General features: G+C 40.4%; 1 protein-coding gene across 1 annotated transcript in view; it reads left to right on the top strand.

The window, feature by feature from the left end:
• Positions 1 to 21,867, top strand: part of AGPS (alkylglycerone phosphate synthase) — a 300,029-nt gene that overhangs the window by 231,603 nt on the left and 46,559 nt on the right. The window contains exons 16-18 of the mRNA XM_033946176.1: positions 6,016 to 6,077; positions 11,985 to 12,074; positions 21,718 to 21,817. Coding sequence (XP_033802067.1) covers positions 6,016 to 6,077; positions 11,985 to 12,074; positions 21,718 to 21,817 — 252 coding nt within the window. The remainder of the gene's footprint in view (positions 1 to 6,015; positions 6,078 to 11,984; positions 12,075 to 21,717; positions 21,818 to 21,867) is intronic.

Here is a 21,867-nt window from a genome sequence, read left to right as displayed (position 1 = left end):
TCTTTGGGTCCTCGGTCTTAAGGGTCAGCATAGCAAGCCTGCCCTACCATTTTGGGGCTTTTGTACGTCCCTACTGTCTAGAATGTCTCAGCTATTGCACTGGAAAAAGATTATGTACTTACCCTGGTAAGCTCTTTACCAGTAGGTAGATGAGACATTCTAAACTCCCGCCCTGTCCTTTTTGTGACTGCTTACAGTTTTCAGTCTGTTTATGCTTCTCCAAGCTGATTCTTGGATGCCTATCAGCCCTTGAGGACTGGAAAGAATTTGTATATATGTTTGTTATTGGGGAGTAGTTTCTGAGCTCCTTTGAAGCCTGTTTTGGCAGTTAATGGTACTATTTAATTTAGTTACTTTCGAGCAGAACACTTTGTTTAAGCCTTTTACTACATGTGCCTCTACTTCACGTGTGTTGTATGGCTCTACATGCTTTTGTACTAACTGAAGGTGGAGCTAGAGAACCCAGTAAAGTACAACAGAGGCAGAGTGAAAATCCGGAGTGGATTCCTTCTGTAGTAACACGTGGTTATGGAGAAATAACCCTACTGTCTAGAATGTCTCACCTATCTACTGGAAAGAAGCTTACCAGAGTAAGTACATAATCTCTTTATATTTGTAGTGCAATAGGCACCTCATTCCTGAACTCCTGGATGGTCAATCCCTTCCTGCAAGAATTGTGTACAGAGCCTCATTAGCATTTTCATTGCTCTGCCTCCCATCTCTCTGGGCTGTCCTGTGAATTCTCAGTTTGTCTCTCTACACAAAAGATGGTAGAAGCCTGTTTGTTCTGCTCATGTTTATTTTTCCTACATTTTTTTTTCATTCAATTGTGAGACTTTTTGGTTCTGCAGAGGGCTCCCAGGTTTGGGACATATATGGCTGTGGGAGAGCTCAGACTCTGGGGTCAGATGTCTATAGCCAAGGGGAAGACTGCTTTGCAGTGCACCCTCTTGGTCCGCCTGCACTAAGATTTTGAAGTGAAGGTGAAGTGGTGTTGAGATACCCAGGACTGCAGGCTGGGTTTTGTTCTAAAGAAATAATTTGAAGTCACATCTGCAGGATTGAAAGCAACAGCATCTTAACTTAGCATGCGCTTGCTATTCCAACTTGCGCTGTGATCCAAAGGCAGTTGCCAGGAGGGATCAGTGGTTTTTCATGTCAGGAGTGGATTATGTAGCAGAGGCTCTATATAATATTTTCAGGGTATTGAGCAAAGGTTCTGCCATTTCTGCCTGGAGAATGCTGTGGATGAGACTATGGGCAAGAGACTCATCCTCCAAGGCAATGCTGAGCAAGTTACCTTTAGAGGACAATTGGCTCTTTGGGAAAGATCTGGCTGACCTCATGGCCAATCTGCAGGATCATAAACCAACAACATTACCTAACAGACAGAACCACTATGAAATCAGATTGAGTTAATTTCACAGCTCTTGGTGTTTTCTCCAGTTCGCAGAAAGTTCATCGGTCCAGAAATCATTTCAAGGCATGAGGCAGAGATTTGAGGGTGCCAGGTGCCTCCAATCTTCAGGATCTTGTCCCACTTTTGCTTCCAAGAAGCAGTTGTGTCACCAGGGCAACAGCTAGACCTCCAAGGATCAGTGAGAGGATAACGACCTATTGAGAGGCATGGATAGGGATCACTTCAGATTGCTAGGTACTGGAGAGTTTTCAGGATGGGAGCAAGCTTGAGTTCTTTTATCCCCTTCTGGTGTTTTTTTGTGGACTACCCAGCAGGGAAACCAGAAAAAGTGGTCAGAGTTTTAGCAACAGTGCAGAGACTGCTTGGTCTAGTGGCCATATAACCCATACCAGTTGGAGATTCGGGCTTAGACAGATACTCTATATACTTCATAGTTCCCAAAGAAGACTCAGAGGACTGGAGGCTAATGTGGCCCTCAAAATACCCCTTTTCATATGGAGACTGTGAGGTCAGTTATTGCTTCGGTGGCACCAGGGGAATTTTTCACCTCTCTGGATTTGACACAGGCCTGTCTGCACACTCCCATTTTTTCTGGAGCACAGGAGGTTTTTACAGTTCCATTTTCTGGAGCAGCACTTCAGTTCTCAGCCCCACTGTTTGGACTGGCCACAGCAACATGCACCTTCACCAAGGTGATGTGGTAGCAGCAGTATACCTCCGCAAGATGGGGTTACTGGTGCATCCGTATCTGTATGATTGGCTGATAAGAGATCATCCAAATCTGATGGGAGGACAGTAGTGTAGAGTGTGGTTCAGCTGCAAAACCTGGGCCTGGGTGGTCAACTTCAGGAAAAAGCCACCTGGAGCCAACACAAATCCATGGAGTATCTGGAGATTCTGTTTAACACAAAGGGAGAACAATGTTTTTCTGCTAGAAGGCCACAGAGTGAAACTCATGTGACAGATCATGGAGTTTCAGAATAGGCCAGCACTTATTTTGGCATTACCTGCAGATGCTAGGGTTGATGATAGCGACTATAGATGTGATTCCCTGATCTAGGGCGCACCTGTGTCCCTTCCAAGATGCACTTCTATCCCACTGGTGCCCACAAAGGGATGCATTACAGATGAATGTGCCTTGGATAGCAGAGGTGTAGCTCAGTGTGAGCTGGTGACTGGAACCTCAGTCCCTAGCCCGAGGAAATCTACTCCTCATCTCCTCATGAGTGATCCTCCTTCTACAGAAGCCATTGGGAGTCTCTTGGGAGTGCATTGCAAAAGGCGTCTGGTTCAGAGTCAGGTCCCCTTCCCAGAAGAAGTGGTCAGTCAACTGGATGGAGCCGAGAGCCATCTGCCAGGCACTGCAGGCATTTGGTAGCACACTGTGGAACAAAGCTGTGAGAGTTTTCTAAGACAATGCAATGGCAGTAGCTTAGGTCAATTGACAAGGGCACCAAGAGTGCTGCTCTACACCCAGAAGCTCAAATATTGTTTTGGTGGGCAGAGATCCACCTACTGGCTCTCTTGATGGCACATGTAGCAGTAGTCAAATTTAAAACCAAACTTAAAACTTTTCTATTCCAAGATGCCTACCAGATAAGAACCGTTCAATTTGATGGCGTCTGCAGCCAACAAGAAAGCAGCCCGGTTCTTCAGTCGAAGATACGAGCCAGGATACGACAGCTTGAATGCTATGGTGCAACTGTGGCCAAAGTCGGGGCTTCTATATGTCTTCATTCCATGGCCCATGATAGACAGAATCCTGCGAAGAATAATGTCACACTCAGGGCTAATAGTTTTGGTTGTCCCAGACTGGTCAAGGTATCTGTGGTATGCAGATCTTGTCAGACTACAGAGGGACCAAAGTCTCAGTCTACTGTGCCATCTGGGGTTGCTCACACAGCATTCAGTTGCCCTGAAGGATCTGGAGCGCTTTAGTCTTATGGCATGGCTCTTGAGTGTGCAGCCTTAGTGCACAAAGGCTATTCAGTTGTGGTGATTGCCACCCTCCTATCATCCAAGAAGCAGTCAACGTTAACCACTATGCAAAAGCCTGGAAGTGTTTCGAGGTTTGGTGCACACAGAAGAGTGAGGACCCAGTTTCAGCTCCAATTTCTTTGGTCCTACCATTCCTGCAGGAGGGACTGGAAAAAGGTCTGGCGGTAGGCTCCCTCAAAGTTCAAGTAGTAAGTCTTTCATGTTTCAGATCTCTCAAGGGAACAAGAAGTCCTTAGCTTTGCAACCAGATGTGGCCAGGTTTCTAAAGGGGGCTTTGTGCCTGCGTCTTCCAGTTTGTCACTCTTTTCCATCGTGGAAACAGCAAGGTAAGAAAACCAACAGAGTAAAAAGGATTGCCCCCATGTAAAATCAACAAAAAAGCAAAGAAGTAGGGATCTGACACAATGTCTTCCAGCTAATGTAAAGTTTGAATAAATCAAGACTTTTTCATCCAATGTAAAATTTAATCAAATCAAGACTCGACACAGAAACGTGTTTTAGCAGACATAAATGAATTAGGAGTCACAAATTCTTATATCATGTAACATTAAATGATCCCATAGTCAATTTGAAAATCTCTCACTGTGCTTCACAAAGAAGCATCCTGCAACAGCAGCACTAAAAAGCAGTCCATTAGGGATAAGAAGTTATTTCCAATCACTTTGATGTGTGTTGGTTTATGGTGTTGTTTTGTGCATATGACTGGGAGATTAGAGAAAGAGGTGATACGCAATTCGTGAGGAGAAATCACCTAACTGCTAATGTTCATTATGTCAAAGTTTCTATGCTATAGAAGCTGAACTGCTTTCCCCATAGAAATGCATTTGACCATTTTGGGTTTTGGAGGAATTTATTTCTCTGGAAATCCCAGTCTCATCTAGCCTAGTTTCAAATTCTGTATGTCTTTTCACAGGTTTTTTTCCCATGCCAAAAGTAGTTCCTTTTTATTAGCTAACAGATACATATTCTTAGCACCTTATATGTATTTTTTCAAAATCTTAATTGTTGTAAAGAATAAAAATCAGAGTAACTATTGTTTTAACAAGGACAACTGCTATAAACTGAAGAATTTTAAATTATAACTTGGAAAGACAATCATTTGCAACTAATTATACCTAATTCACCAATCCCCTCCCAAATTCAATCCCAGTCATTACTGCCATAGCCCTTGTCAGGTACAGACTGTGACTCTCTCCAAAGCAGAGAGTTCATGCATCTTAACTCTGGCCACTAGGTATTATTGTTGTGCAATGACTGGGATTCCCTTCTACCCCAGTCAGGGGGCTTTAAATGCTGCCTTTGCTGTATCCACAAAGGAGTCCCTACCAAGATGAAAATCACAAACAAGAAGAGTGGGAATGAACAAGATACTTCCATATGGGATCTTTATTGGGCTTTTCTGTATCACCACTCAGCTGGAGGAGTGGAATACAATACAATACAGTGTCTTATATACCACAATTATCTATGAGAAATCTGGGTAGTTTACAATAAGAATTAAATCAAGTTCTTGAAGTTACAGTTTTAAGCTCAATTTTGTGGTTGTAAGAGGGAAGAGGTGAAGGATAGGAGGTTTGCTATAGAGAGAAGAGATATATCTTAAGTTTCTTCCAGAAGTCAAGGTAAGTGGTGGGTTGTCTTAGGTATGTTGGCAGAAAAGAGGTCCTGGGTTTTTAAAGATAGTCTCAAACATCATCTTCCATCGAACTTGTTTAGATGATGGTAATGATGGTTTGAAGCATTGGTATACTCTTGAATTGAAGAAGGAGTGTGGGACTTTAATATCAGAAGTTAGTCCATCCGAGTTTTCTCTATAGATCGCTTTGTGAACCATGCAGGCTATCTTGAATTGGATTTGCTTTTTCACTGGCAGTCAGAGCAGCAGTTCTAATAGCGGACTTGCCCTCTCATACCGAGTCATTCTGAAAATTAGTCCGGCAGTAATGTTTTGTAGTAGTTGTAGTCTCTTGAATTCTTTTCCTGTAATGCCGCAATATAATGAGTTACAATAGTGCAGGTATGGTATTAGGACATATTGTGCTACTGTCCTGAAACTGTCCTGGGTTAGGACTGGTCTTATTGTCCTCCATTTTCTCATCTTAAAGAGGTGATATGTGTGTTGAAGGTTAAGTTCGAGTCTAGTGTAACTCCCAGTACTTTGGAGGAATTTTCTATCTTTAGTCTCTCACCTGTGGACAGTCTAACCCTTATGCCTGTATCTAAGCCAGTCCTGTTCTAATTTATAACCAAAAAACATACAAGGGAAAAAATTGTTCTTTGTTAAATCATTGGCGGTATCTCTTTGAAAGATGGTTGTCTGTTACATACGCTTATAAGGAAGCTTACAGTATTTTTGAGAATGTGCATCAATAAACTTTAAATGCAATGTGATGCAAGTAAAATAAAATTCTTGTGCTAAACAAAGGAAACACTAGTGTAGGTCAGTATCATGTTACTTGTGTGATTTGTGCATTTATCCTTTAGCAACTGCTCAGCTAAGTATCTGTTTTCTTGGATACACAAATCTGATAAGGTCTCTGTAGGTTAAAAATAATTCTGGTGGTATTAACATTATTCCTTTGTGTGTTCATTAATAGGACCTGGGCATGGAGTACTATGTAATTGGAGAATCATTTGAGACTTCTGTTCCTTGGGATAGGTAAAATAATTCTAATCTTATTTTTTTAATATGAACATTTTAAAGTGCTGTTTCTATTGAAAGACTTGCTAAATATTCTTAATTCATTTTGAATATATTTAGACCTTTTGATTTATGTTGAAAAGTGTGTTATTTTTATTGGAATGTGTGAAGATACAATCTGGTAATTCCTGATGCTGGTTCCAGACAAATTTATTGGGATTTATTGGACTTGTTTATGAAGAGATTCACCCAAGATAGTATACAAGAAGTACAGTGCTCACCCTAGATTCATGGGGGTTCTGTTCTAGGAACCCCCGCGAATCTCGAAAAACCGCAAATACAGTTTTTCATGGGGAGCCTGAAGAGAGCAGCCGGAGCGCTGCGAGTGTAAGAAATCACTCGTGTTTCGCTCCGACCGCCTCTTCCTGCACGAAGTCAGGTCTTATCCACTCAGGAGCTGCGTGTCAAAGCAGCTCCTGATTGGATAAGGCCCGACTTCGTGTAGGAAGAGGCGGTTGGAGTGAACTGCGAGTGATTTCCTGCATTCGCGGCGCTCCGGCTGCTCTCTCCTGCCTCTCCCACTGCCCTCTCCTTATCAGCGGTTCGAGGTCTGAAAATACCACAAACTGCCAATTGTGAACAACCGTGGGAACACTGTACAGCTTATCATAAAAAAATTATAATTTTGTTAACAACATAACAGTACTAAAACAACCAAATACAAGCATAAATATAATTAATGAGGTAAACTGAGATGTAGCAATTTGAATCATAGTACTGGACAAATATGATACAGTATCAGAACATGATCGGCCCAATATTCAGACCTGGGCTGTCTCCTGCAGTCAATGGTGATCCAGGATATTCAATGCTGGGGCCACTGGCATTGAATTTCCAGGTTAGAGCTTGGTGCTGCAGATATAGCCAGCCAAGCTGATATTCATCATTTGGACAACTGAGGCCTAATGACTAAAGATAGACCTACTTGCGGGGCGGATCTGTTTGGACATGCATCTTAGCCAGCCAGCTGCTGAATGTTGGTGGTGACCAGCTATGTCCCTTGTTATTTCCTGTATAGATTATTATAACGCTCTCTTTAAAGGAATAACAAAAAAAGAACTTAGGTGACTTCAGATTGTGCAGAATACCGCAGTAAAAATAATTTATAATGCTAAGAAATATGATCACGTCTCCCTCCTTCTGTAAAAGGCACATTGGCTACCCATCGAGCACCGAATTAGTTACAAAATCCTCCTCTTAACCTTCAAAACCCGATTAAATAACCAGCCAGAATTTATCGATAAATTTCTTATTCCATCCAGATCTCTTCGTACTGCAGCTCAAAATCTCCTTAACATTCCATCCTTAAAATATATTAACACTTTAAGATCCAATAATTTTGCAGTGACAGTACCTTCCCTTTGGAATTCCATTCCTAATTACATAAGGGAAGAAACTTCCATAGGCCCTTTTAAGATAAAATTGAAAACTTTCCTATTTTTAGACGCGTGTGATTCATAACTGCCCTCGTAAGGGCAATAAATCTGATTGTTGTTTTTCAGGTTATCCTTCTCCTTATTGTTTTTCCCTTAATCATTCTTTTCTTTACTTATTGTAGTTCCTCCCTTTTCCCTCTTGTTTTACTTTGTTTGTTTGGTTGGTTTATGTATTTTTGTTTTTTACTGACCAATCCCCAGTAATGATATATTTTGTTTTTAATCCTCTGTTTTTGTGCTATTGTATGATAATAATGGATTTTATTGTACACTGCTTTGAATTTAGATTAGCGGTAATAAGAAATTTTTAATAAACCTTGAAACCTTGTCACCAGCCAATCTGCCAAAGGGGATATTTAGCGGGAGATAGTTGGCTGTCTCTTGCTGAATATCAGCAGTTAGCTGGCTGTCTCTTGCTGAGCCAGTTGAAAACAGTTCCCAGTCAGTTAAGTCCCTCTGAATATCATGCAGGATAATTTAGCAGAATACAAATGATCCCATAATAACCAGAACAGAAAAATATTCATATAACATACCCCCCCCTTTACTAAACCGTGATAGTGTTTTTTTAGCACAGAGAGACGCGCTGAATGCTCCGCGCTGCTCCCAATGATCATAGAGTTCCTATGAGCATCAGGAGCAGCGTGGCTCCCTGCGCTAAAAAACGCTATTGCGGTTTAGTAAAAAGGGGGATAGTTATGATACAATGTAATATCAGCACAAGTATAATGAAACACCTAATAGGTATTAAACATTCAAATAACAATTGGATATGATGTCTAATGCTGATTGCACAAACATCTTAATAGGTGGCCAGGGGCAAGTGCTTTGAGATATATTGCAAAGAGGTTTTTGATTTATTTATTAATTAATTTAATTTTTATTAATTTTTGTATTTATCTACCACATATGCATTAAGGGGCTCATAATTGAAACCGGCCTAAGTTGGCACTTGGATGAATATTGTCAAAATACGTCCAAGTGCCGATAATAAAAACGGGTTTTGGATGTATTTCTAAACGACCTAGGCCTTCATAGTGCTGCTGACGAGCCATAGTTAAATGGGGCGTTCAGGAGGAGTGTCGAAGGTTGGATTTGGGCGGGACATGGACAGGTTAGACTTAATTGTACTTCATGTATAACCGAAAGTTATACAGCACAGGATCGACGGAACTTGGACGTTGTGACTTAGACCATTTAAAACATGATCTAAGTCACAAAAACCCACCTAAAGTCACCAGATAAGCACTGCAGACACATAATACAGACCCCCACACACTACCCCAGTGACCACCGACCCCCCCCACCTCCATAAAAATATTAATCACAACTTGAAAATTGTGCCTCCAGAACATCATCACCTGGCAGCCTGGCATAAGAAAGCCTAGTCGTGCTGCATAGAGGTGTCTTAAGCCGTCTTGGCAGTGGGTTAGGGACCCATGGAAAGGAGGACCCATGCCCATAAGCCCCTGTAATCACTCCATTGATACCGAAACATGTGCACTCCCCTATACACCCCCAAAACCCTTTTTTACTGGCATATAAGTGGCTACTGCAGCCATAAGGGCTATTGGGGTGGTAGATAAGTGGGTCTAGGGGATTCTGGAGGTGGTTGGGGGGGCTCACCATGACCTATAAGGGAGCTGTAGTGAGGAGAAGACATAGCACCCTTTTTGTGAAGTTCATAGGAGTGCTCTGTAAGGTACCCCACTATTTAGGTGCCATGTCTGGGTGTTCAGTCCATCATTTTGCAGACCCCTCCCATGTCCAACAGGGCTTGTTCTAGGCGTTTTTGACATGGACGAAAAGTTGGACAAAAATGTGGTATAAAGATGGACGATTTAGCGACTTGGACGATCAGATCGGCAGGACATATACTTGGACGATTTTCTAAACGAAAAAATATTTGGACGTATTATTCAAAAATGTGTCCTAAGTTGTTTTTTTACTTTGGACACATTGCGACTTAGACGAAAACGGACTTAGATGTTCCTTTCGATTATGTCCCTCCACATGGTTTACATTCAGGTACTCATGCATTTTTCTGTATCTGTCCCAAAGGGCTCACACTCTATCTAATGTACCTGGGGCAATGAGGGATTAAGTGACTTGCTCATAGTCACAAGGAGTAGCATGGGATTTGAACCTACAACCTCAGGGTGCTGAGGCTGTTGCTCTAACCACTGTGCCACACACAAGAGAACTGGATGATATCAGTTGAAGAGCAAAACATATTGCTAGATCACTCTTGATCATAATTATGGTTCTTTCAGCTTACTCTTATCTATCTTGTTTTTGAGAAGATCTTGACATAAAGTATACTGTAAAACACAACTTTTTGAATCTGGGATTGTGAGTTATGCTGCTTTAGTACTGAGATCTTTGAATATAAAAATAGCCATACTAGGGCAGACCAATGTGACCCATCTAGCCCAGTATCCTACTTCCAACAGTGACCAAGTCACAAGTACCTGGTAGAATACCAAGGAGTAGCAAGATTTCATGCTACCAATCCTAAAGACAGCAGTGTCTTTCACCATTTCTAACTCAATAGCAGACTATGGACTTTTCTACTAGGAACTTGTTCAAAAACCATTTTTTTAATCCAAATTTGCTAACCACTGTTACCATCTCGTCTGGTAAAGAACTCCAGAGTGTAACTTTTCATTGCATGAAAAAATATTTCATCCTATTCGTTTAAAAAGTATTACCAAGTAACATCGTTCAATGTCCCCTAGTTTTAGCCATTTTTAAAAGAACATAACAGTAATACAGTAGATTCTCAGTTAACTGGCACCCATGGGGATTGATAGATGCCAGATAAATGTAGTTTCTGATTGATTGAGAGTTACTATTAAAAATAGGCCTAACTACTACTATACCCCATTCTGTGTCATACCATAAACTGTTCCAGACAAACTACCAGACATGTGGTAAGCAAAGCGTGAGTGTACTTAGGTGTGGCATGCCAAGCTTAAATTTCCACCAGAAATTGATTTTATTTTCATTTTTAGTTAAAGTATTACAGTATTTCTTATATTTTTTTTCTGGTTGCTTGAGAGTTCTGGTTAATTAAGTTTCGGTTAACAGAGAGTCTACTATATAGTAAATGACAGCAGAAAAAAAGACCTAAACAGTCCATCTAGTCTGCCTAACAGTCACATTCATTATCAATTCATGATTAAATTGTCTTTCTTTAGCATTTCTGGAACATAGACCGTAGAAGTCCGCTTGGCATAATCCTTAGGTTCCAACTACAGGATTTGCTGTCAAAGCCCACTCTAGCTATCTGAACCATCTTGTCATTTGTGAAATCCAGAATGTAAAAGTCTACCCAGCACTGTCCTCATGTTCCAAATTACTGGAGTTTTTGGCAAAACCCTCTCCAGCCCATTCTAAACCAAATTACCATATAAGGTACAAAGATCATACAAATCTGCCCTGTATTGGTCTTAGTTCTTCACTATCTAAGCACCACTCAACACAGCAAACACACATGCAGCCACTTAATTTTTTTTTTTTTTATAGCATTCATTTTCTAACTAGATATGCTCTGTGTTCATCCCACCCTTTTTTGAATTCTGTCATCGTTTTCATTTTCACCAGCTCCCTCAGGAGGGCATTCTAAGCATCAACCACCTTCTCTGTAAAAAATAATTTCCTGACATTACTCATCTGACCACCCCACAACTCAATTCATAAATCCTCTAGTTTTACTGTTCTCATCTGGAAAAGATTTGTTTCTATATTAATACCTTTCAAGTATTTAAAGGTCTGTATCATATCTCCCCTATCCCTCCTCTCCTCTAGGATATATTACTACTATTTCTTGTACAATCCCATTTTATTCCAGGATCAGTGGGTTATTTCCCTCCTCCCACCAGGGATCTGTAGGAAGCCTCAAAACTTCAGAGACTTTTACCCCCTCCCTCTCATATCTCATCACTGAGCATGCTCCTGTCCACAGCAATCTTCTTTCCTACAAGCCAGACCAATTAGTGGACTGAATATCAGTACTAACTGGTTAAATTCCAGCTTCACCCAGATTCCACCCACAGACAGCCCCTGCACTAACCAAATAATATCTGGGTGGTCATAGGCAATGCTCAGCGGCATTAATTGCTTAGATATCTTCGAATATTGCCACTTGGCCAACTTAGCAAGGTTTAATCGGCTAGGAGCCAATACTTTCATAAAATAGAATTTCTAAAGTGTAGTAATGTTTCTAAAACTATACTAAAAGACATTTTTTTCTTTAAAGGCAAAAAAAAAAAAAAGGTTTAGGCAGTATCAATATTGATAGTTTTTGAAATTATAGCTATAAATCTAAGAATAGAAGAAAAAAATGTAGTGAATGAAAATGATTAGATGTATATTCAAAGATGAAGATACCTACTTCCTTATGACATTTAGTGGTACTGTGTTCTAGGGTGCTTGACCTTTGCCGAAATGTGAAAGAGAGGATAACACGAGAATGCAAAGAAAAGGGTGTCCAGTTCCCTCCTTTCACCACATGTCGGTGAGTCTTATCTTTGTTCTTCCAGATGAATTAACAATTTCAATGCCATTGCTTTCTTCAGCAACAGAACTATACATCATTTTCCAGCCTGATTAGGTGAAGTTTAAAGTTTGGAGTCTGATAAGCTTGATTCTTGCCTTTTACTGAAGATAACTTTTCAATGTCTCCCCTGCAGACTATCTCTCCACTAGAGAGATTACAGTAGTGCTTGATTAGACTTGTGACATTTATTTCCCATGTATGCATTGGGCAGTCAAGTATAATAAGATTGATTTGCACGTTTAACCTCAATGAAAGTCAAAGTATTGATTGACAGAGTAAATGGAATTTATAAAGGACTAGTGTTTAAGCCCGTTACATTAACGGGTGCTAGAATAGATATGTAGAATTTCTTTCTTTCTTTCTGTCTTTCTCTCTTTCTGCCCCCGACTTTCTTTCTGTCTCTCTCCCTGCCCTGTCTTTCTTTCTTTCTCTCTCTCTCTCCCTGCCCCCTCTTTCTTTCTTTCTTTTCTTTCTTTCTTCCTGCCCCCTGTCTGTCTTTATGTCTTTCTTTCTTCTATTGGCTCCCGGCGCTATCCATCACCATTTCCTTAGTCCTCTGTACCCTCTTGGCCCTCATAGTAACCGATTGTAAAAAAATCCTAAGGAATCTATTAAGTTGACATCAAATTACAGACCTATTGCGAACACTCCCTTATTCGTAAAGCTGATGGAAGGTTTGGTCAACCAGGACTTAGTAATGTATTTGGACAAATTTAGCATATTACAAGACAATCAGTCAGGTTTTTGATCTGAGTTTAGTACAGAAACAGTTATTGCATCATTGCTAGATTTCCTTCATAACTTATTTAGTTAAGGTACAAGTGCACTAGTTCTGCAATTAGACTTAAGTAGTGCTTTTGATTTAGTCGATCATGCTATTTTGATTGACTGTTTGGATTCAATTGGACTTTCAGGTAATGTCTTAAAATGGTTTCAGGGTTTTTTGAGTAAACGATCGTATCAAGTCTATAGTGATAATAAACAATCCTGCAGCTGCGTAAACTCTTGCGGAGTTCCGCAGGGTTCTCCTCTATCCCCTACATTGTTTAACATTTACCTTGCTCATTGGGGAATTTATTGCAAAATTTAAAAGTTAAATTTTATATCTATGTAGACGATATCACTATAGTTATTCCCCTTACAACCCTGACTTCTGAGACAAAGCATCATCTGTCATTTATTTTAAAGCAAATTGAATTATGGATGACCGAATTCAAATTGAAACTCAACTCGGATAAAACCAAATTTTTTTTGGCGAGCCCGAATGATAAAATTAAAGACTCGATTTTTTTTTTTTTAATGGACAGGACTTCCCTATTGACTATTCCATTAAAAATTCTGGGAGTGACTTTAGACCGACACCTTACTTTAGATGTACACATGGATTTATTGGTTAAAAAATGCTTCTCGATATTATGGAAACTCAGAACCATCAGAAAATATTTTGATGCAGTATCATTCCGCTTATTGGTTCAATCTTCCATTTTAAGCATACTTGATTATTGTAACATCATCTATTTGGGAACCTTAAAAAAAAACCTTCAAAGACTCCGAGTTATTCAAAATTCATCAGTCCGACTGATTTTTGGGAACACATCAGTCCCTACTATCAAAAACTACACTGGCTGCCCCTGGAAGCACAAGTTTTGTTTAAATTTTTCTGTCTTTGTTTTAAATCAATATTTGGCCTGGCCCCTATGTACCTGGTTTCTCAATTTAATTTGGACAGTTCTATTAGGCCGACACGTAGAATTCATATGTTCACCTATCCAACAATAAAGGCCTGCTGCTACAAAAGACTCCTGGACAGAACTCTTGCTTTCCAGGCAGGTCAATGGAACGATTGGCTGGGTAACATTATTATGCATTCCTCATCCTACTTTAGTTTTAGAAAATCAGTAAAAATGAAATTGTTTAATCGATTTGTAACCTAGAATTTTATAGTTTTTTTTCTTCTTCTATTATGTAAGCACTTTATATTGTGATCATTTCTCTGATTGTCCAGCACTTCTTGTTGCAAACCGCCTCGAACTATTATGGCTTTGGCAGTATATAAAAATAAAATAATTATTATTATAGTAACATAGTAGATGACAGCAGATAAAGACCCGAATGGTCCATCCAGTCTGCCCAACCTGATTCAATTTAAATTTTTTAAAAAATTTTTCTTCTTAGCTATTTCTGGGCAAGAATCCAAAGCTCTACCCGGTACTGTGCTTGGGTTCCAACTGCCGAAATCTCCATCAAAACCTACTCCAGCCCATCCTCCCCCAAATGGCTATATACAGACACAGACCATGCAAGTCTGCCCAGTACTGGCCTTAGTTCAATATTTAATATTATTTTCTGATTCTAGATTCTCTGTGTTCATCCCACACTTCTTTGAACTCAGTCACCGTTTTCCTCTCCACCACCTCTTTCGGGAGCGCATTCCAGACATCCACCACCCTCTCCGTAAAATAGAATTTCCTAACATTGTTCTTGAATCTACCACCCCTCAACCTCAAATTATGTCCTCTGGTTTTACCATTTTCATTTCTTTGGAAAAGATTTTGTTCTACGTTAATACCCTTCAAGTATTTGAATGTCTGAATCATATCTCCCCTCTCCCTCCTTTCCACTAGGGTATACATATTCAGGGCTTCCAGTCTCTCCTCATACGTCTTCTGGCTCAAGCCTACTATCTTTTTCGTCGCCCTCCTCTGGACCGCTTCAAGTCTTCTTATGTCCTTCGCCAGATACGGTCTCCAAAACTCAACGCAATACTCCAAGTGGGGCCTCACCAATGACCTGTACAGGAGCATCAACACCTTCTTCCTTCTACTGGCTACGCCTCTCTTTATAAAGCCAAGTATCCTTCTGGCTGCAGCCACCGCCTTGTCACACTGTTTTTTTGCCTTTAGATCTTTGGACACTATCACCCCAAGGTCCCTCTCCCCGTCCATGCATATCAGCTTCTCACCTCCCGGCAAATATGGTTCCTTCCGATTATTAATCCCCAAATGCATTACTCTGCATTTCTTTGCATTGAATTTTAGTTGCCAGGCATTAGACCATTCCTCTAACTTTTGCAGATCCTTTTTCATATTTTCCACTCCCTCTTCGGAGTCTACTCTGTTACAAATCTTGGTATCATCTGCAAAAAGGCACACTTTTCCTTCAGCAATGTCATTCACGAACATATTGAACAGGATCGGCCCCAGTACCGAACCCTGAGGAACTCCACTACTCACCTTTCCTTCCTCTGAGCGACTTCCATTAACCACCACCCTCTGGCGTCTGTCCGACAGCCAGTTTCTAACCCAGTTCACCACTTTGGGTCCTAACTTCAGCCCTTCAAGTTTGTTCAACAACCTCCTATGAGGAACCATATCAAAGGCTTTGCTGAAATCTAAGTAAATTACATTTAGCATATGTCCTCGATCCAGCTCTCCGGTCACCCAATCAAAAATTCAATCAGGTTCGTTTGGCACGATTTACCTTTAGTAAAGCCATGTTGCCTCGGATCCTGTAACCCATTAGATTCAAGGAAGAACACTATCCTTTCTTTCAGCAACACTTCCATTATTTTTCCAACAACCGAAGTGAGGCTCACTTCATCCCTGTAACCACCTTTTTGAATAGGGACCACATCCGCTCTCCTCCAATCCCTGGGAACCACTCCGGTCTCCAGAGATTTGTTTAACAAGTCTTTAATAGGACCCGCCAGAACCTCTCTGAGCACCCTCAGGATCCTGGGATGGATCCCGTCTGGTCCCATCGTTTTGTCCAACTTCAGTTTTTCAAGTTGCTCATAAACACTTTCCTCCATGAACGGCGCAGAATCTACTCCATTTTCTCGTGTAACTTTGCCAGACAATCTCGGTCCTTCTCCAGGATTTTCATCTGTGAACCCAGAACAGAAGTATTTGTTTAGCACATTTGCTTTTTCCTCATCACTCTCCACATATCGGTTCCCAGCATCTTTTAGTTTAGCAATTCCATTTTTCATCTTCCTCCTTTCACTAATATATCTGAAAAAATTTTTGCCTCCCTTTTTTACATTTTTAGCCATTTGTTCTTCCACCTGTGCTTTCGCCAGACGTATCTCTCTCGTGGCTTCTTTCAGTTTCACCCTGTAGTCCTTTCTGCACTCCTCTTCTTGGGTTTTTTTATATTTCTCGAATGCCAACTCTTTTGCCTTTATTTTCTCAACCACTAGTTTGGAGACCCATATCAGCTTCCTTTTTCTCTTTTTTTATTTATTTTCTTCACATAATGGTCCATAGCCATTTTTATCGCTCCTTTCAGCTTAGACCACTGTCTTTCCACTTCTCTTATATCCTCCCATTCTAACAGCTCTTTCTTCAGGTACTCTCCCATTTCATTAAAGTCCGCCATATCAAAAGGTGTCATATGTGCCCCTAACCAGAAACTTTCAATAGTCCTTCTGCTTCCCAGCCAATGATGAACTGAATCTGCTTGCTTTGGTGAGAGAGTATCTGCCAAATCCAGCATACTGCACATCAAGGACCACACAGAGGCCCCTTTTAAATGGAGGGGGAGCTGTCTTCCCAGCGCTGACACTTCTCAGTACTATATCCTATGGTACTCCAGAGTTCCTGACACTGCATCAAGGGAGATCAATGCTTGTACTTCTTGGCCTTCACCCGTTGCACAGCATATCTTTGTGCTGACAAGAGTGACGTCTAGTCTACATGTCTCTTCGGTGTTGGGTCCAATGTTAACTGGGCCCTGCTCAATCACCGGTGTTGAGGCAGATGGAGACCCACTTAATCACTGGATGCAGGTCAGTGGTCCTTATTCTGATGCAGGAGCAGATGTTAAAGCCAATAACGATGCCAATGTTGATGATTCAGACCTTGCTCCAAAAGTTTCTGTTTTTCAGCCTCTCTTGATTTCTTTGTTCTTGTCTGCATATGCAAACAAAGAAGACTGTTTAAATGATTATTTTCAGGCCCCAGACACTGAATACAGCAGGAATCAGTGTCAGAAGCAGAAAAGGTCTGATTGCATCGGGCATTTCGCTTGATGACATGACCGTAGTTAATCAAATGACTTGATTGTGACATAAAGTTTCACTCACTGTACAAAAATGAAGGGAAAGCTCCTGGCCAATGCTTGTACCTAAGACAGCTTGTGAGCCGAGAAAACAAAGAAAACTTAATGTATTGGACAAACCCTCTAAAACTATAAAAGAAGGGAAAAAAACTGAAACCAAAGGTAAATTTAAGAGAATATTCCCTTGAGAAAGCACCACATGATGAAAATTGTCAAAAAATGAAAACAAGACTGAGTTCCTCTCACCGCATATAGAAAGACTCCTGGTCCTGCACTCACAAGGATGCTGCCTTTGATTTTTAAAGTCATATACGTGTTTTTTAAGCATTGCACCAGGGGCTCCGTGGATATGCCACCCACATGTGAGATTCACTTAGCCTGCTTGTCCTTGGAAAAATAAAACAATCATCCTGTTTGAGAGTGGGTGGTGTGGAAAGGCCAGACTGGACTGGAAGGGATATGACTGTGATATGGGGCTATGGGGTAGGAAAGAGGAAGGTGAAAATGGAATAAATGGATGGGGGATGAGGTACGGTTGAGGAGGAAGAAAGACTGGTGGGACATATTAGTCCTTCCCTAGCTCTTTAAGCCGTCAGTCCTTCCAGTGTGTGCACTACCTGCTGTGCTGGACATCTTGCCAGATATGCCCATACTTTGCTTTCCTTTTTCAGTCATGATAATGTGTGCTTGAGTTGAGCAACCCCAGTCATTTTAAAAAGTTGGCTCCTATGATCAAATCCACTACTGCTTGACTTTTAACTGTATTTCCATATTGTAGAATATTTGTATCTTGTGATCTCTTATTTTTTCCAATTCAACAGAAGTAGGAAATAATTATACAAAAGAGGCTGAAAGTGTGTGTCTGGGGGCAAGCTAACTGTCCCAAAATTTGAGACTGGGATGAAAATTGGCATCGGGGGGGGAGAAGGGTGGGGTGGGGTGGACAGTAAAGACACAGTTCAAAAATGAGCCACATCAGACCAGGGTTTCCAGAGAAATGAGCCTCCCAAAATATCACCCAATGCATTTCTTTGGAAAAAGGAGTTTCAGCTTCTATAGCATAGGAACTTTAATAAAGTGAAATGTAGCAGTTAAAAAAAAAAAAGGGTAAGGCAGTTGAATAGGTATAATTCCTTTTTCTTCTAAACCCTCAAACTGCTTCCATAGCCCCAAAGCTACCTCCTACATCTGCCAACTCATCCCACAAATTGCCACATCTCTAAAACTACCACCCTGCAAACTGCCTGACCCCAAAAAACTGCCCCATATAACTGAGCCCAAACCCAAAAATATCCTTAGCATTGTCATGCCATCCTTAAAAATACCTCCTGCAAGTTTTTCTCAGAAAAAATATTACCCTATCGGCAACTGAAAAAACATCCTAACAAACTGCTCCAAAATCCATCATACACACATACACACACATACGTTCAGAAGGTAGAATGATTAGTAATATGTCTGGACACTTTTCTGTGTTTCAAGCCACTATCTGCATTTTTCTGTGGGTATAGGATTAGAAGGCAGTTCTAGTCATAGGAAGGGGACAGGTGCTTTAGAGAGATTTTTTTTTTGTGCTGCGACAGTGATGTTTCTATATTTGATGTGAGGTAGAAGATAAATGAACCCCCTGTAATAAATGCCACAATACATTTCTGTGGGAGAAGCAGTTTCGAGAAATGCAGTATACACTGATTCACTGTAACATAGTGAATAAGGAATTGTGTTTTTCTAACTGCTTCCCCCTAATATCCTTTCCCAACTCAGACTCACTGAATGCATATACTGTACATCCATACACCAACACACAGTCCTCCCCTCTACCCCCCTCCCCAAATACACAAACACACAAAATGCATTTAAGTGTAGAGGGGTTGGAAAGAATTCCATGAGCCATGTTTTCCTCACTAGTATAGCTGCAGCATTAATTGTATTGCTTAACTCTGAATTACACAGAAAATGCTGGCAAATAAGAAGCAAAAGATCTATCTAATCTTAATATTCTTAAATCAGTAGCACAAATTCTATCCAGTCTTAGGCTTTGCTCACCTATCACCCATAACATCTAGTAACATCTGTGTTTGTCATATGCTATCTTGAATTTTGTTACTGTTTTGGTCCACACCACTTCTACTTGAAAACTGTTACCATCACCATTTTTTGTGAAACAGTATTTCCCTATATTGCCTCCGAGTACCACCTTTTGAGCTGTATATCCTAACACCTAGAAACAGAGAAGCATAAACAATATCAACAGGGCAGGATTCTACAAATTGTGTCAATATTGGCAACCGTCTTAAAAACAGTTGCCGATCGCATGTTATTCACACAACAGCACCATTTGTAGAATTGCAGCTACCTCAAACATTGGTGCCAGAAATATATACCAGGGTTTTCAAGGCCTAAATTTCCAGTGCCTGTGTTTGAAGTGACTTGTATCTACAGAGGTGCCTAGGGATGCCTAAGATTGTTTCTGACATTAGCCACACCTAATTTGATCTTAGAATGCGCCTATAAATGTGATTTAGGCGCTACATTTTTGGTTTTTAAACTATTTTTAAATGGGTTTTAAACGACTTTGCCATTTGCCCTACTGGTGCCTAACTTAACTAGTCTGTCCCTTTCTGCCTGCATACAATTCTGCCAGACTAAACAGCACCCTGAGCAGTGAAGAATGATAGATAACACCCTGTCCCCCTCTCCCCCATACACCACTGTTGTGACAATTAAGGGCTAATTGTGCCCATAGTATTTCAGGAATGATCAAACTAAAAAAGGCTTGCAGTCTTTGCTTTATTCATTATTATAAAGAGATGAAATTTTAACAGTGTATAGTATCTGATGCTTCTAAATATTCTTCCTCTGTCATTAGATTACTTATGGATATTTTGCCTGCTGAATATAAAACCTTTATTGCAGACAGCAATATAAATAGCCTGCAGGGAAGACATTGAAAAGTTATGATAGTATTTTTCCTGAACATCTTCCACAGCCACTTGAGAATGGAAATAATATAAAAATTGTTTTAAAAAAATCACGATTTTCAGAATATATGTTAGATTTTCAGTAGTTGTGTTATTTTTATGTAGTCTGGAAATAATTTTTGAATGGATTTTGTATAACATGATTGGATTTAATTTGTAAGTAAGTTCCTTTATGTCTTGATGGCAAGTCAAGATGGTTACTCTAAACATCATAACACAGAAACCTCCATTACTGTTAGGGCTCCTTTTACGAAGCCGCATTAGCAGTTTAATGCGCGCTAATTTGCTAGCCGCTACCGCCTTCTCTTGAGCAGGTGGTAGTTTTTCAGCTAGCGTGGGGGTTAGCGCGCGCTAAAAATGTGCATGCGATAAAGCCGCTAACGCAGCTTCGTCAAAGGAGCCCTTAGTGTCAAGCATATTTCTTCAGGATCTCTAAAACTGCTGAGATTGCAAGGCAACAAAGAAAATTAAGGGGAAAAATCATTTTTAAAAGCAGGGAAAATAGTGTAAGGGTGTTTGAAGCTTTTTGAGGAAATTAAACTGATAACATAATCACAACCTACAGAGACCTACCTATTGATATATGAGCTTTGAAAAGTTGTTTTGGGGTTCCTTGAGGAAGGGATCGAAGTGTGGTCATGTTGGGACCCTGAAGCTAAGATAAGTTCATTGTACTACTATGTTTTTCAAGTCCATTGAAGTTTATGGTCTCCTTTTATCAAGGCGCGCTACGGGGGTTAGCGCGTCGGACATTTCATCACACGCTAACCCCTGCGGCAAGCCAAAAAACTAACGCCTCGTCAATGGAGGCGTTAGCGACTAGCGCGGCAGGTGGTTTAACGTGCGGTATTATGCGCGTTAAACCCCTATCGCGCCTTGATAAAAGGACCCCTATAAGTGTACACTTGAGCTTGAAATATTAAGAAATTCAATCACAGATATATATGCAATGACTGGGAGCTGAGACACTATCTGGGATGAGTCTTCACATGGTCTCTATATCTCTGAGCATATTTTTCACAGTAATATGTGGTATGAAGTTTTGCTGAATTATTGTTAGTGTACTGGTGCAAGCAATTACAGCAATTTTTGCTGTTTTTCAAGAGATTGCAAAGCAGGCATATTGAGTATGGGCTTGCTCAAATCTTGCAGGATTACCATTCATTTATTTATTTTTTACAATGCATCCCTTCAGTCCACTGATTTGGCATTGGTGAAGGAAAAGCAGAGCCACTTTATTTCAAAGAAAAATGCTATTAATATCTTATTAAAAGGAAGAATGCTAGGAATAAAAATAGAATAGTTTAAAATTATGGAGTATTTTCCCTTAACATTGTTAACCCTCCCCCCCCCACACTTTTATGAAGCTGCATTAGACTCTTTTATCACCGGCTTTGGTGGTAAAAGCTTTTCGCTCATAGAATTCCTTTGAGCGTTGGAGCTAATACCACCACAGCCAGCGTTAAAAAAAGCCTAATGCAGCTTCATAAAAGAGGGCCTTTGTGATGTACCATTTTAATTTTTCAAGTGATAATAAAATTCTGTTTCTTCTGTTTTAGGGTAGCACAGACCTATGACACAGGAGCTTGTGTCTATTTTTACTTCGCTTTTAATTACAGGGGACTTAGTGACTCAGTTCATGTCTATGAGCAAATTGAGGTAAAATGACATTTTTCTCTGGCTTATCTGTGCATTCTACATAAATGTAT

Source organism: Geotrypetes seraphini, chromosome 5 (assembly GCF_902459505.1).
Source record: "Geotrypetes seraphini chromosome 5, aGeoSer1.1, whole genome shotgun sequence".
Lineage (NCBI taxonomy): Eukaryota > Metazoa > Chordata > Amphibia > Gymnophiona > Dermophiidae > Geotrypetes > Geotrypetes seraphini.
Note: the sequence above shows the minus strand (reverse complement) of the source record. Positions and strands in the feature narration are given on the sequence as shown.